The sequence below is a fragment of the Musca vetustissima genome, unplaced genomic scaffold (genome assembly GCF_032173495.1).
Source record: "Musca vetustissima isolate MV318-11 ecotype Yass unplaced genomic scaffold, APGP_CSIRO_Mvet_v1 utg69497, whole genome shotgun sequence".
NCBI lineage: Eukaryota > Metazoa > Arthropoda > Insecta > Diptera > Muscidae > Musca > Musca vetustissima.
The window spans coordinates 316701-332541 of NW_026883721.1; the positions used below are offsets into that span (position 1 = coordinate 316701).

General features: G+C 35.8%; 2 protein-coding genes across 2 annotated transcripts in view; both read right to left on the reverse strand.

Moving 5' to 3' along the window:
- LOC133330735 (four and a half LIM domains protein 2) overlaps positions 1 to 15841 on the reverse strand; it is a 283851-nt gene that overhangs the window by 230600 nt on the left and 37410 nt on the right. The gene's annotated exons all lie outside the window — the stretch shown is intronic.
- On the reverse strand, positions 530 to 2494 carry LOC133330734 (uncharacterized). Its single transcript, XM_061539140.1, has one exon. It carries the CDS (start codon positions 2480 to 2482, stop codon positions 530 to 532), a length of 1953 nt encoding a protein of 650 aa, XP_061395124.1. The 5' UTR covers positions 2483 to 2494.

The window sequence follows — 15841 nt, forward strand, 5'->3', positions numbered from 1 at the left end:
TGCGACGTCTCGAAACGCCAAATTACAACGACGTTCGCTTGGAAAATGCGGGTAAAATCTTCAAAATGCCGAAAATGGGTCAGTATAGTTATATAAGGGGCAATACCAAAACTTACACCTATACCATGAATTTACTGAGAAGATGTTTCTGCAAATATGTTTGCCTTGCAGAAACCCGGAATGCCAAAAAACTGTATCTTGGCTTGAGTAAAAAACGTATAAGGTTCCAGATTTCATTGTTCTGAAATCTAGAATTAATTCTTTTTCAAGGAATTCGTTTCCAGAAAAACAATTTTTTCCTACTATTTAACGTTACTTCAACTAAACCACTGTGCAATTTCCGATAGATTTCGTGAATGTTTAACATGCAAAGTTACGCCCCGCATTGCTACAATTTGAAATTTGGAACCCCCTTCGCAAAATTAGAGCCTAGAATTTATCTTAATTTAAATCCCACCATTTTGCTTTAGCTGCTGTTCGGTGTAGCTGCGATGTGATGCGTGTGAGACAATTGTCTGCCAGTCAACGCCTACCGCCAGGGTATCTTAATTGGTGAACGAGAACGCCTCTGTGTAGGCACCACAAAACGTGTTTGGTGGTTCTGGTGCTGTTTGGAATATGACGATGAGGTAATACCACTACCACCAGTGGCTGGTGCATGGGAAGATGTCGATCGTGATTGGCTTGGTGTTCTGCTGGTGGCAAGGTTTGTTGTTGTTGCTGCCGCTGCCACATTTGACGTTTGATATTTTGAATTATAAACAGGTGTTGTTGTTGTCGATGCATTCTTGTGACCAACATAGCCCCGATATACTGGCGATTGCAAAGTTCTCTTTGAGGTCAATGGTGAGTTATTGCTGTTGTTGTTGTTATAATGGTGATTATCTCCAAAATATGTTTGCCTCAATGGTTGAGCTTTGCCGTTCACCTGAGTACTATACGAACTGACATAACGTTTGGCAAACGACGGCGAAGAATTGCTGGTGGGTATTCCGGTATTACCTCCCAGTTGTATGCGAGTGGAAAGCCGACTTGGCCGTGTGGTTAAGGCCACTGGCTGTTGCAATTTACTGCCACCGATGTTGCTGTTATCATTTTTAATTTGGACCAATGTTTGATAACGACCACCCGTTGTTGTGGTCGTCGTCGTGGTCAGTGTGGGTCTTGAGGGTGAACGTGATAGCGGTGTTTTGGACCAATTCCTTTGTGGTGATCCATTGAGGCGAGTATTGGAGGTCTTTATCGTATATGAGGTGTTCATTATGGGTTCGATGCGATTATATTGTGCAGTTTGGGATGGCATTGGCTTGGCAACCCCCACAGGCACCATGCGTCCTGGCACATGCGGAGTAATCGAATTGCGGAACTCTATACGTATCGAGGGTGTACTGCTGTTGTCATCAGTCTTTCTGGAGTTCGTTGTGGAACGTTCAACCTTAAAGGTGTCGGTGCGTTTGACTGGTGATCGGGTGGCAGAACGTTGTTGTTGCCGTCGGGAACTTAAATCTCGTATCGGTGATCGGGATCCGGGTCTATAGTTGTCATTTTCAAATACCAAAAAATCAGTACGATTTTCTTTGGATAAACTACGTTCACGATGATTTTTCTGGGAATTGTCCTCGGGTGGCTCTACCTCTACAAACCATGCCGGATTGTGAGGGGCCTCTTTTTGCTGTTGCAGAAATTTGTCACGAAATGATTTACGAAAGCTATTAATGGTCACGGTTTTATATTTATCTGCCTCGTTTAGGTTTTCAAACCCGCTATATTTTCGATAATCATCTTCGTCCTCTTCGTTATTATCCTTGACATCATTTTCTGGTAGATTTTGACTTTGCTTCAGTTGTTCCAATTGCTTCTTTAATTCCTTGGGCATTTTTCCCTTACGATAGGTGGAGGAATCAAATGTGCCATTTGTGGTTTTATTGCCATAACTGGGAGTGTTGTTGCTACCGCGTTCATTGCCAGATGTTTGTCCCATTGCTGTTGAGCCATTCGAGGTGGAGCCGCCATTATGCAATGACTTCAAACTTGTCTGATCGTAGAGAAAATTAAATGGATCCGTTTGCGAATCATAATCTAAGCTGTTGCTGCCATCTGCCTGCCATTTGTAGTACGTGTTGGTGGCATTATCACTCGGATGATGGTCTAATGCCGAACTATCCGGCGTCGGAGTCTTCTTGCGTTTCGTAAATGTGCTGAACTTTTCCAAAACTTTGGATTTCTTTGATTTCTTCTCCAACGTTGAGGTGTTCGAATGGAGGCCGCTATTTTCGTTCTGCTGTTGTTGCTCGTCATCCAAAATGAACGTGCCACTGCGATTCAAGACGGAATCAGCACCAGATTCCACAGAGTCGCGTCTTTTGTTGCTGCTTAAGCCGCTTATGACACTGCCAGGGCGAGATGTACGAACGGGAGTGGTATCGCGTGACGAAGACCGACCACGGGTGATGGATGAGCGTAAATTACGAAAGAATGACATGTTGGGTTACGCATCAACACAACTCAAAACGCTTTGTGTGTCTGTTTGGCTTTACAAGAAGCTTCACTTCACTTTTGTTTTTCTTTTTTTTATTTTTAATTTTATTTTCACGTTTTCTTGGGGAATTGTTTAGTTCGCCATAGGCCGAAAGGGGGAAGCGTATGTTTAACCTTCACGTTCTTTGCTAATGGCTTTAATGATCGGCCATCAAATCACTTGAATGTTTTGATAATTTTTTTCGTTTTGTTTTTGTTGTTACTGTGACTAAACGCACCCATTTAGTTGTAGTAGGGCTATTATTGGGGGATTTCCTTTAATTTTTATTTTTTTCTCAAAAAAAAAAAAAAAAAAATGAAATCAATGATTAATTGAATATCTGTTTGTTTTATATTTCGCGGTAAATTATCATAAAAAGTTGTTTTATTTTTTTGTTTAAACATGCAATTCAACAATAAAAACAAAAAACACTCTAAAGTGATCTTGACAAAGGCAACACAACTGAATTCTAAATTCACGGATTTTATCTTTTTTTGTTTGTTTTTGTTTTCGTTTGGGCGTTCGACAACCGTTCAAGTCTAACTTAACGCGACAACTGTTTCCCATCAACTGAGCGGCATTCATTGAGCGAGCGAATGCTAACGGCAGCAGCAGCAGCCAACTTTGGCTAGCTCAGATCCCCAAAACGCCACCACAGAAGCACCAATAACAAAAAATACTCCAAAGTAGAAAAAAAGACTGAATTTGATTTCGCTGGATATGAGCGTTTAGAAGTTTCAATGGTGCAACAGTATGCGGAGAGCTCGGTACGGACGAGAGTATGAGCCGGCAATTTTAGGAGTACAAGGCAAGTATTTGTTGTTGTTATTTGTTTGTTCATTTGTTACCACCGGCACGAGTGTTAATTACAGTGAAAATGTTTTTTTTTTCTGTTGTGTTTTTGTAAACATTTACACTGTCACTACTGAGTACCGCTCGACCAACCGACCGGACAATTGCTCATTGCGAGAGCTGACGCAGTATCTTGTTTTGACCATTTGTTGTTGTTATTGTTGTAAAGTTTTGTGAACTTTATTATCATCAGTTTCGTCGCACAATTTAAGTACAAGGTATAACTCATACGTAGCATATTGATATATTAGAGTGGGTCGAAAAACAATTCTATCATCATGGTCAAATATAATGTATATAAAATTTTAGAAACTTGGCAGCGTTTTGGAGCTTTGTATACGTGTAGAAATATAGACATACCAGTCCATATAGACATACCAGTGCATTTTTTTTTATCGTATATGAAGTATTCATTATGAGCTTGATGCGATTATATTGTAAAGTTCTGGATGGCATTGGCTTGGCAACTCTCAGCATACTTATCAAGGGTGCACTGCTGGTGTCATAAGCCTATGTTGAGTTCATTATGGAACGTTCAACCTTAAAGGTATTGGTGCGTTTGACTGTTGATCGGGTTGCAGAATTTTCGTATTGATGATCGGGCACCTGGTTTACAGTTGTAATTTTCAAATACCAAAAAATCTGTACCATTTTCTTTAGATATGCACTGGTTCCACTTCTACAAACCATGCAGGATTGTGTGATTCATGTTTTTGAATATTAATTTGGCTATAAATTTGCTATTTCAGGATATCAAATGGTAAAAGACTTCATTCCAATAAAGGCCCATTTTTAGATCCCATTATAAATTTTGAATCCCATTATATAACCATGTTTCCGCCAACAGAGAGGAGAACTGAATGCTATCGGACGCGTATACGGGTTGCGGAAGCCCAATAAAATTTATTGGGTAGCTGCGAACAATCAGCGAATCTTGGAGGGGAACTCTGATAAAATGATCGAGTGACTATGATATCAAGATAGACGAGGCGAGAATAGCGCCCCTAATTATCCATCTCCTAGGTCTTAGATTATCTTCTTCCTAAAGTTCACAAACACTAACCAATGTTAGTGTAACTACATGGGTACCCTCAGTATTCAACTGTACAAGATCAGATTTAAATTGAACGTACCTCCGGACCTTTTTTATATTCCTAACATTAATAGTCTCGATGACATAAACGCGAGTCTTCTCTGGCTGCTTCCGATTCATATCTGATACGATTAACCCTTGACGTACGAGGAAGACGCTATGGACAACACTGTGACTCCTCTAAATCAAGGTGATTCATCAAGGGCGAATAATGGAGGCCCACCTCCTTGGCAGGCAGTGTTTCATCGAACGGTACAAGAATTCGATTACCGATATGGAATTTCTTCTGATTAAGAAAAATTTCAAATTTGTTCGAAAGGTTTCTCGCAACCATCCGATTGACATTGCGAGGGGCTTCTTAATTGAGTTGGGAAATCTAGTTCACGTAGCGGATCTATCTTTTTTTTCCTTTTTAATAGGGAACTAGTTCCTTAATGTAGTTCCTTTGTTCCATATAGTTCCTATACTCCATACAGTTCCTTTGCTCCATATAGTTCCCACTCCTAGATAGTTGCTTTGAATCTCCCTCTTTCATCGTTCTTTTTTCTCACCTCCCTGCTGATTTGTAAATAGATGAGAACATTTTTTGTGGAAAAACGAAATTATTTTAAATAATTTCTATTTAGTAGAATATTTAGAAGCTACAGAATTCAACTGCAGGACGATAAGCACAAAATATTTTAATAAATAAATAAAAATATTTCAAATAAACAAAATAGTTTTACTATTTACACAATAATAAATTGATGTGCGAACGAGAACGAATGAAGAACATGGGAATAAAGGAACGATATCAGTGAAAGGAACGAAATTAGTAAAAGGAACGAGATCAATGAAAGGAACGAGGCCAGAAAAAGAACGAGATCAAAAAGGAACGAGATCAAAAAAGGAACGAGATCAGAAAAAGGAACTATATTAGTTAAAGAGCTGGAACTAGTTCCGATCGGAATAGATCCAATGAACTAGTTCGTTCCGGAACTACCCAACTCTCCCACTTAATCAAAAACATTCCTACGTCGCATGTGTAAAACGTCGAATTAGAAACTAGAACGATCAGCGACTTTAATTTATTATAAAAAATTAATCTTCACCAGTTTTGATCCTTTGTAGCTGATCTGGGATGTTCCTGACTTAGCTGTACAATAAGGTATGTTCTATTGTTTTAGAAACTGTAGCAAAACTGACAGTAGAGTTTCCCTGATACGTCCGGGGACGTGAAATTTATAGCAACAATTTTCATACTAATGCAAAATGACGTGTATGCTATAGCATTCATATTTTAAAACAGAGTTTTATTATTTTTTTCCATCCATACCTATCGGAATAAATTTCGAATATAAATATATATAATAAAAATACAAAAAATATAAATAAAGATGAAGATAAAAAGATGAAACCTTTTCGCTTGCTAGGCGTACGAAAGGTCAAACGTACAATCTCAATTTTGCATCAATGTATTACCAGTGCGACCCCATCTAATACACACTCGCTTTAAATTAATATGTGAGCGTTTACTTGTACTCGTATATCAAAATAAAAATATTCTATGATGTACACTTTTTACTTTTTTTAGACCAAAAAAAAAGGTTGTTTCAAGTGTTATTTTTTAATGTTTTTTTCTTTCCATTTTTGCTGTTTGTTTTGCTTTTGTTGTTGCTGTCTGATTTCGTCATTAGCCTACGATCAATTCGTGTTTTATTTTTGAAACAACTTGGAATGGATTCGAGCTAAAAAAAATGAACACAGAACAGGTTATTGCTATGTTGTTGAGAAGAAAGGAAAATTCACCGCCCAATGATGTGCCAAACAATTCCATTCCAATTCATGTTTGTTAAAATCTTAACTTTTTATATATGTATATTTATTTGACTGTGATGAAAGGCACACGAATTTAAATATTTCACACAATTAATTCAGAAAAATTTAAATAATATTTGATTTGGAAAATAATCTGCAAAAAAATTGAATTGTTAAGTGATTCTAACACCCTTTACTTTGGGTTTTCAAAAAAAAAAAAAAAAAATGTGTTAATTACAAGTCACAATTCTGCCTCCAGGTGCATGACTTCATTCGAACATAATGATAATTTAAGATGAATGTGAAAGTCGAATAAAAATAGTCAAATAAAGTCAAAGAATTGAATATCTGTATGGTATAAATTCGAATATGAAAAAAAAATAGCCAACATACATTTTATTTTTTAAAGAAGAATTATATTAAAATGTTGATATTCAATTTTTAATAGCTTGCATGTATTTCTGTGAGAAAAATACTGCATTTCTCGATATGTCAATTAAAGTCGAAAATGTCTTACCAGGAAGAGGTGTTTTATTACACTGTGCGACAAATTTCAATTTTTGTTAATTACCGGGATACTCCAACAGATTATGAAAGAGGGCCTAAAAAAGAAGACACGTATATCGACGTTTTGAAAGTTTACGTCGAGGGTAATCTAAAAAGGGGGGGGACAATAATTTTGGTAATTTTCGAATTATGATTTCTTGAAATCCTTGCATTTTAGGTATACAGTGTCTTCGGCAATATTACTGATAAAATAACGAGGAATATTTTGGTATACAACTTTAACCCTCAACCCACACATTGAAGGGGTCTTTTTGGTCCCCTTTTCCAGAATTGATTGAAAACTCATTCAAAACGGGGTTAAAGGTGCTCAGAATATTCTACAGAAATGTTCGCCATAATGTTTTACTATAAGTCTCAGAATAGATTAAAACTCAAAAATCAGCCTAAACTTCAAAAATCTTAAAAAAACAAGTAATCATTTAAAATCGGAATAAGGAACAAAACTATTCTCCATCAATTTTTAGCATCCTGTAACTCACATCTGAATGCACGAAAAAACAGCAAAATATTTTTTTTACTGCGAAATGTCACCCTTCCAACGAGCATAAATCTGGAATTGTTTGATCGATACTTTACGAGAAATCTATCAGTACAGGCATCTAGGGAAAGGTACCATTAGAAGTTGTCTTATATTCCAACTATTGGGATTTTATGTAGGTTTTGGTACAATATTACCATGTACAATCAATTAATAAAATCGGATAATCCATTTGTTTTGTATGAAATTTACATACTTTTAAAATGTTGACCTTTGTGGAGAAGGTCCAGCAGGACAGGTGGGTCCCATCTTCGGATTTAATGTAGTGTTGGTTAAAATACTACGAAGTGCATATATTGGAACAAATCAAAAATTCCATTCGCTTCATATTGTATTACCAATTTTTCAAAATTTCGACCTTTTGTGGCGGACGTACCAGACATCTTCAGACATAATTAAAAGTTAGTGAAAGTATTATGATGTGCAATGTTTGGATTAAATCAGACATTCCTGAGATGTGCAATTCGATATTCCCTTCGATTGATGTTTGTTTAACCAATATTAAAATGTTGACCCTTTGTGAGGACTTGCAAAATTTCAAAAATATGACACTGAAACTGGTGCAGATTCTGTGGAGAAGACAGCGAAGCGTTAGAACATTTCCTGTGCCACTGGCAAGCCTTTTTTAAGCTTCCGAACTCAATTCTTAAGAAGTGATACCTTTCGTGAAATAACCGATCTTAGGGGGTGTGATTGCATCATCAAATAGAGTTTGGTCGGTCCAAAAAGGGCTAGTTCAAAGGAATAATTACTCCAAAGGAATTCTCGGTACTCGGTCCGATGCATTCATTCATGTAGTCTATTTTGCTCCAGTAGCTAGAGTTGGTTCGTTCCGGAACGAACTAGTTCATTGGAACGATTCCAATGAATCAACGATAAGAACTAGTTCCTACAGATTGTCCAACTCTACGAGTCGTTCCCTTTTGCTCTCGTTCGCCTATTTCATTTTGATACAAACGTTCATTGATCGAACCAACTGACGTGTGCCATAGAAAGATTAAACTAAAAAGGAACGCTTGAGAAACGAGATTGCAAAATAGCTATAATGAATCCGAACCGTTATAAATCATGATCAAATCATGATCTTATATTGAACATTTTCTGCGAAGATGTGCTTGAACCACCAAGAAGCCAGAATTCCAAATTTTTCAGAATTCGAAATTCCCTACTTTATGTTAATGCCGTAATACTTGCTAAATTAATGTCCGCATTTTCAGATCATTTATCTAGAACAGTGTTTACCACAATTTATCCATATGTTTCATGCCTGATCTATAATTATCATTAGATCTGTATAAAGTCATATTAATTTATTTATTTAAACAAGAAATTCTGAGCAACCACTTCGAAGTACATTGAGATTCATTTGCAAAGTTTTTTTTCTGGGAATACCCCCAATAATTAAGGTTTCTCTAGAAGTGAGTGGCACTTAGACTTGTATTGTCAATTGAAATGAAGATGTATTTTTTGTCTTATTTCAAAGCATTTCAATTGTCTTTCCCTTTTTGTAATTAAATTTAAATAAAAATTCTCACGACTTTCTGGGTGACTTTTGACCATTTTTGTTGCTGCATTTAGGTTGTAGGTTGATTGCAAGTTTTTTTTGCCATTTTTGTTGTTTGCTAAAATCGTCAAGATGTTAAAAAAAACAAAGTTACTTCGTAAAAGGCAGAAAAATAACGTAACCACTAAATCAGATTTTTTTTGTATCCAATCAATTTGCAACTCAGGGCAACAAACAACAGCAACAACTACAACAAAACCAGACGGGTGAAATCAAGTGGAGGCGTTTAATTTGCGTCTGAGCTGTTTCAATTCGAATACGAATTTTTCGTCATCACAGCCGAACTCTGAACGGCAACAGGTCTATTTGCGATTGTTGCCGTCATGCAAAAAAAAAAAAAAAATAAAATAATCAAAACAACTCAACTCAGCAATAACTTGAAAATAAAAAATATATATAAATGGCAAAAACAACACCTTTGCTATTTTTTTATTATTGTTATTGTTGTTTAATACAAAAAATCCCAAATCACAGAATTAAAGCAAATAAACAAAATTAAAAAACACCAGAAATCAATTCCCATTTCAGAAGAAAAAATTAAATGAGAATGCCAATGATTAGCAAGTCATCACTGACAACAACTTTTTACAGGGGACGGGGACAGGTTAGTTGTTTTATGACACGCTGTATGTAGATACCTGTCAACCGTCTCTATTCGCTGGAACTTTGAGGTGTCATTATTTTGTGTCGTTGTTGTGTTAGCTATTAACACCTTATTTTGTTTTGAGCTTTACAAAGAAGGGGAAAAAAGCAATGACATTTTCCACAAAAGAAACAGAAAATCAAACGCTTTGAAGGCAATTCAATTGAATTGAATGAACGATCGATCAGCTTTGGATGGCTGGATGATGTGGTGAGGGTTCGTTTGACAACCGCACAAGTCCAATTTTATTTAGTTCAAACTAAGTTAAACTATTGGCTGGCAATTGTAAATCCTCTCAACCGCAGACGATGATTGACAACAAAGTGTTAATTATCATCGATCTCAAAATGTTTGCACAACAAATAGTTTTTTCTTTTGACTTAGTCTGTTTTTTTTTTCTCTCAGATCTCGGTGGTCATATTCGCAATCGTCATAGAAAAATAAACAAACTATTGACACTGAGACATGATTACGTACGTACCTATGTATGTAGCATGCCATCCAGGTTGACAGATACCTGATTAAATGTAGTGGAATTATTTTTATGACAAAATTTCAATTGAAAAGCTATTACACGTGCTAAATTTATTGTGGTTTATATGAGGCTCGGTTAACAATTTTGGTAAATTTGTATTTATCTTGGGCTGGCTTGTAAAAGCTGTAATATTTTGTCGATTCACTGCATTCCCCTAACGCTCTACACCTACTGCTTTCCTCACATCTAATCTTGTGTAAATATGCCTGCAGGCTTAGACGTCGTGTGAGAATACCTGGCAGTCTGCTAAATATTAGCATAGTCTTAGTTTGATATACATTTTTTGGTTTATTTCCAGTTCCCTCGTTATTCCAAGGAATGGTGTGGGTCTTTTTCGCCCATGATCCCATATCTACCATGTTGTGATAAAAGGTTGGGCTTGATCACATCTTAGTACAGTAGCACGTCTGGCGAGTAGATTTGTTTTCTAATTGCTTATTATTGTGACTCGGTACCCATATGATTCGTACAAGACCGCGTCGCGCGAAATTGTTAGTGATTTTTATACATTCCAGTACAGTTTTGGATTAAGCATATCGTATATATTCCCAGAAAATGTTAGTTAACGAGAGTTGGAATTATTTATTCATGTCATGCCTACTCTAGACGCGAATAAAAATCAATTTCGGGATTCCAGTCCGATCCAAATTGTACCAAATTTAGTACACATTAGTACGAATTTCCAAAACTTCCAATAATCCTAATCATACACAACAGTGATCCTAACTCCAAATTTCTGGATACCAGGTACCGATGAATTTACCCAAAATTCAAATTATACCAAATTTAATACCATTTAGTACATATAAGTAGGAATTAATAAACTTCCTATATCATACAACCAATAGGAATCTCATTTCCTAATTTCAGGATTCCAGCTCTATCGGTTTACCCAAAATTTAAAATGCAACAAATTTAGTAAAAATTAGTACAAATTTACAAAACTTCCTACATATATCAATTCTACATTACAACAAAGATCCTAACTCCTAACATTTCAGGATTCCAGCACTATCGGTTCACCCAACATTCAAATTGCACCAAATTAAGTACACATAAGTACGAATTTTCAAAACTACCGATATCAGTTTTCAGCTCTATCGTTTTACCCAAGTATGAATTTCCAATACTTCCTGCATACCCCTATCCTACACCTCTACAATGATTCTAACTCCAAATTTCAATCGATTCACAGAATCGAAATATAAATTTTACCAAATTTAGTACCTTAAGTATGAATTTCCAAAACTACCTACATACCTAAATCCTACACCCCAACAATAATCGTATTTCCAAAATTTCAGTGTTCTGTTCACCAAAATCCATATTGTTCCAAATATTGTACCATTTAGTACTTTTCATAGGCATAAGTAAAAGATTTCCAAAACTAGGTACATATCAAAATTCTACACTCCGGCGATAATGTGCATTTCAAATTTCAGCTCCATGTGTTTATCCAAAATTCCAAATTGAAATTGTACCAAATTAAGTACTTTTCGTATGCACGTATTTCTCAATTTTGATTCTTATTCCAAATTTCAAACTTATAGCCCCATACTTTCAAATGCTACGGAATTGTGCCAAATTTAGTACATTTTAGTACTTCTTGTATATTTATAGTTTAGTACATTTTAGTACTTCTTGTATATTTATAGTTTAGTACATTTTAGTACTTTTTGTATATTTATAGTTTGAAAGACCAAAAAACCCCTTTGCTACATCTACTATTCTACACTCCATCAGTGACCCTAACTTAAAATTTAAGTTCTAGCTCTACGGATTCGCCCAATACAAACTGTACCACATTTAATAGTTTTTAGCACTTTTCATCCCGTTCTAGTACGAATTTCCAAAAACCCAGCCTTATCAGACATCGTCGGGCTAACAGTGACTCTCACCCCAAAAGTGAGTCAATCAGCCAGTCAGTCAATCACTTTTTATTAATATAGATTATACCCAGTGTATCATCTTTGGATTGAAACTCCAGCCCTTCCACAGAAAAGGCAAAATCTGTGGGCTTTGTTGGTCCGTTGCCGTATGTGATCCTTCAGTTTCCTGTGTAGGATGACTCCAAGACATTTAACATTGTTTGATATGGCTATTTCATTGTTTTGGAAGATAGCTTGTTCATACTGTCCTATGTTTGTATTTCTGGTGAATCTTGTTTGGATTCAAGTTAAGGCCCCTCGCCCTTACCCAATTGGAGGTGATATTTAACATCGCTTCAGTCTGTCTGTACGGTAGGTTAGGATTACGCCTTTGAAAGTATTTAAGAGGTTATTAATGGTCGTGACCCGCAGGAGTTGGGCTGGCGAAGTGATGTAGTGTATTTTTTTTTTTTTTTTTTGTGGCTGAAAATTCAGGAACCGATCTTAGTAACACAAGCCTGAATTAGCTGGCCCTCCAACATTGTAGGTTAATAAGAACTGAACAATTAATCAATTAATACGAAATCATATCGAACATTTTATAACCTCTGACAAGAGAACAACAACATCCACAACAATTCCAAAAAAGGTCACTTAAATACACCTTAAGTGAATATTTTCACTACACTAAGTCCGAATCTCATAATTAATCTCCCAAATGTCGTTATATAGGTCTGTGACGTAACAGAGTCCCGCATTATAAATAGTCTACCTTCAGGGAACCAGAGTGATTTTTGACTGCAAACTGAGAAAAGATATCTTTATGATGAATTATTTATATGACGCAGTTTATAAAAGTGGTAGGGGAGACTGGGGCACCTTCGGCATCGGCGCATCTTCAGCAAACGCGTTTTCGATATGAAGCTATCTCCGTACATCACTAGTTTCGATACATAAGTTTCGAATATCGAAATAAATAACTGACACAAAGTTTGAAATTTGTTGCTAATAAGCTTATTTATATACATTGGGTTTTGCATTTTTATAGATGTTTCTGTAATATTTCAATTCCATTTCGTAAGTATTTCGTATATAAAACTTTTTAAATTTTTAAGACAATATTATTAGAAAGTGGTTAACTACGATGTGTATTATTATAGAAATATTCAAAAATATACTGTTTTTTACAAAACTGATCGAAAAAAAATGAAAAAAACTATAAAAAGTACATTCGGGGTACATTCGGCATTTTAAAGTGGGGCACATTCGGCCATATACAGATTGTGCAATATTATTTCCTTACGATGACAATTACCCGGCTATGACTATGGTGCCGAATGTGCCCCATCAAATGCCGAAGCTACCCCGGGTTGGGGCACATTCGGCGAATTTGACTTTTTTTACAAAACTGTAAATTTTTTTAACTAATACTATTTTTTTATATATTTTGGTACTATTTTTTATAATTAAGTGTCAGAGGACAATAATAAGCCATAAAGTTGTTATATATGTTGAATAAGTACTGAGATATAGAACTCTAAAAAAAGTGCCGAAGGTGCCCCAGTCTCCCCTATGTAAATGCGAAAATATTTAAATGTAACTTTTATTCTTTATGCCACCTTCGTAACAATAATTTATTAACCATAAATATGTATGAGCATCTTTTGCAATATCTTGGTTAATATCATTGTTTGGCGTTTGAACACAAAACAAACAGCAAAAAAAACGCATTCATCCGAATGAATGAACCCATGTAGACACAATAAAGCGTTTTTCTTCCACTCCCCCACTCCCCATCCATTTTTCACTCACCGACAATTGTGCGCTCAGATATCGCAATGAATGATGATGATCAACATTATTATGACGATGTTGTTCAGTCAGCGTAGATCACCGACATGAATTTGATCTGATATCTATCTATTTGTTGAATTGAGCTTTTTTTGCTTTATTTATGTTCGACATAGATGGAGTGAAGCTATCGCAAAATCTGTGTCTGCTGCCATGTCGCTGATATACTCAAGCGATTTCTTGTTTATTACTTCCGATTCCGTAAAATACTGATTTTGGTCATAAACAATTCTATTGAGTGGTTGAATGAATGAATCGCCAATTCTTTTTGCTCTTTGTGTGTGCAGTTGTGGCATTGCTTACCAAGTTTGGGTGAATTGAGAATTTTTTGCGGTTAAGGTTTTGGCCATTCATTGTTGTTGTAGTAGTATATTTTATAATTAAAATTATATAAATATTATATTCATAATCGATTATATTCATAATCGAAACAACTACCGCTGAACAGACAAAAAATAATTTTTGGTCTGTTCTATCCTCTAAATATTTACCGATCACCGTAGGTCTTTAGCCAGAAACGTATGCACCGAGATTTTTGTGATGACTGGCCCTGCACTTTGATTACAAACTTTAATTGACATCCATTGCTAGATCGATTTAGTTAGTATAGATATGAATATAGGTATACTAAAAGGTAGGTGTATGACCTATATTTCTTGGAGTTACATACTCTTGAGGTCACAGAAACTAATAAATAGAGTTAGTAGACAAATGGACCTGAAACTTTCTGGATGCAAGGTCGGATCAAAAAAGAGCCGTTAAGATCGGATCAAAAAATAAACCGTTTAGTTATTTACCAATAAATATCTTAAATACAGTTCTCATATATAACCTGGCGTAAAAGAATTGTTTATTGGAAGTCTTCAAACTTTTACAAAATACCAGACTATTCCTACTAATGAGTCTTCTTAATATAGACCCCTTTCTTATTTATATCGAAATACAATGAAAACCAGTAAGGAAAGTAGTAAAGTCAGACAGAGCCGACTATATGATACCCTTCACCACTTTGGGTAAATTCTACATAACAGACGTCGCGTGTTTGTTATATATCTATATCTGAACCGATTTCAGGGAAACCTGCCAGAGACTAATTTATATTACTTCAGTAGGTTGTGTCAATCTGCCTAGCTATCTTTCACGAAGCTTAGGAACATCATTCTAGACTTAATTCAGTACCCTATACCAAAATTCGTGCAAATCGAAAGATATGTAGTGACTTTGGGACTTACATAAAATCGGACGAAAATATATATGGGAGCTATATCTAAATCTGTACCGATTTTCACGAAACTTAGCACGTCATTCTAGACTTAATTCAGTACGCTATGCCAAAATTCGTCCAAATGAAAAGATTTACAGGGACTTTGGTGTACCAGTTACCCAAAATCGGGCGAAACTATATATGGGAGCTATATCTAAACCGATTTTCACGAAACTTTGCACATCATTCTAGACTTAATTCAGTACTCTATGCCAAATTTCGTGCAAATCGAAAGATATATAGGTACTTTGATACACCATTTACCTTAAATCGGACGAAGATATATATGGGAGCTATATCTAAATCTGAACCGATTTTTCCCAATTTCAATAGGGTTCGTTCTTGGGCCAAATAAGTGAACTGTGCCAAATTTCATCCAAATCGGATCATAAATGCGACCTGTACTGCATGGACGGACGGACGGATATGCGTAAATCGACTCAGAAAGTGATTGTATGCATATTCTCAAAAGGAAACATCGGTCTATCTCGATTCCTTTTGCCCGTTTCAAACATATGCACAAAGACATAATACCCTGTACCACAGTGTGGTGAAGGGTATAAAAATAAAGAGAACGGCGTCAGAATTCAAATATGACTCACTATCTCATCTTTCTTGTATTATAGATTCAAAAGTCAATATTAGAGCTCATAATAATGTTATTGAAGGGTGTTACTTCTGTTATTCGATGTAGCTGTTTTGTTGATGCCTAAAAGTATACATCGTTTTTTAAAACTTAATTGACTTGGAC

Excerpts from the sequence above, each read along its gene's own strand:
- LOC133330734 (XM_061539140.1), bottom strand. The coding sequence starts at position 2,482 with ATGTCATTCTTTCGTAATTTACGCTCATCCATCACCCGTGGTCGGTCT.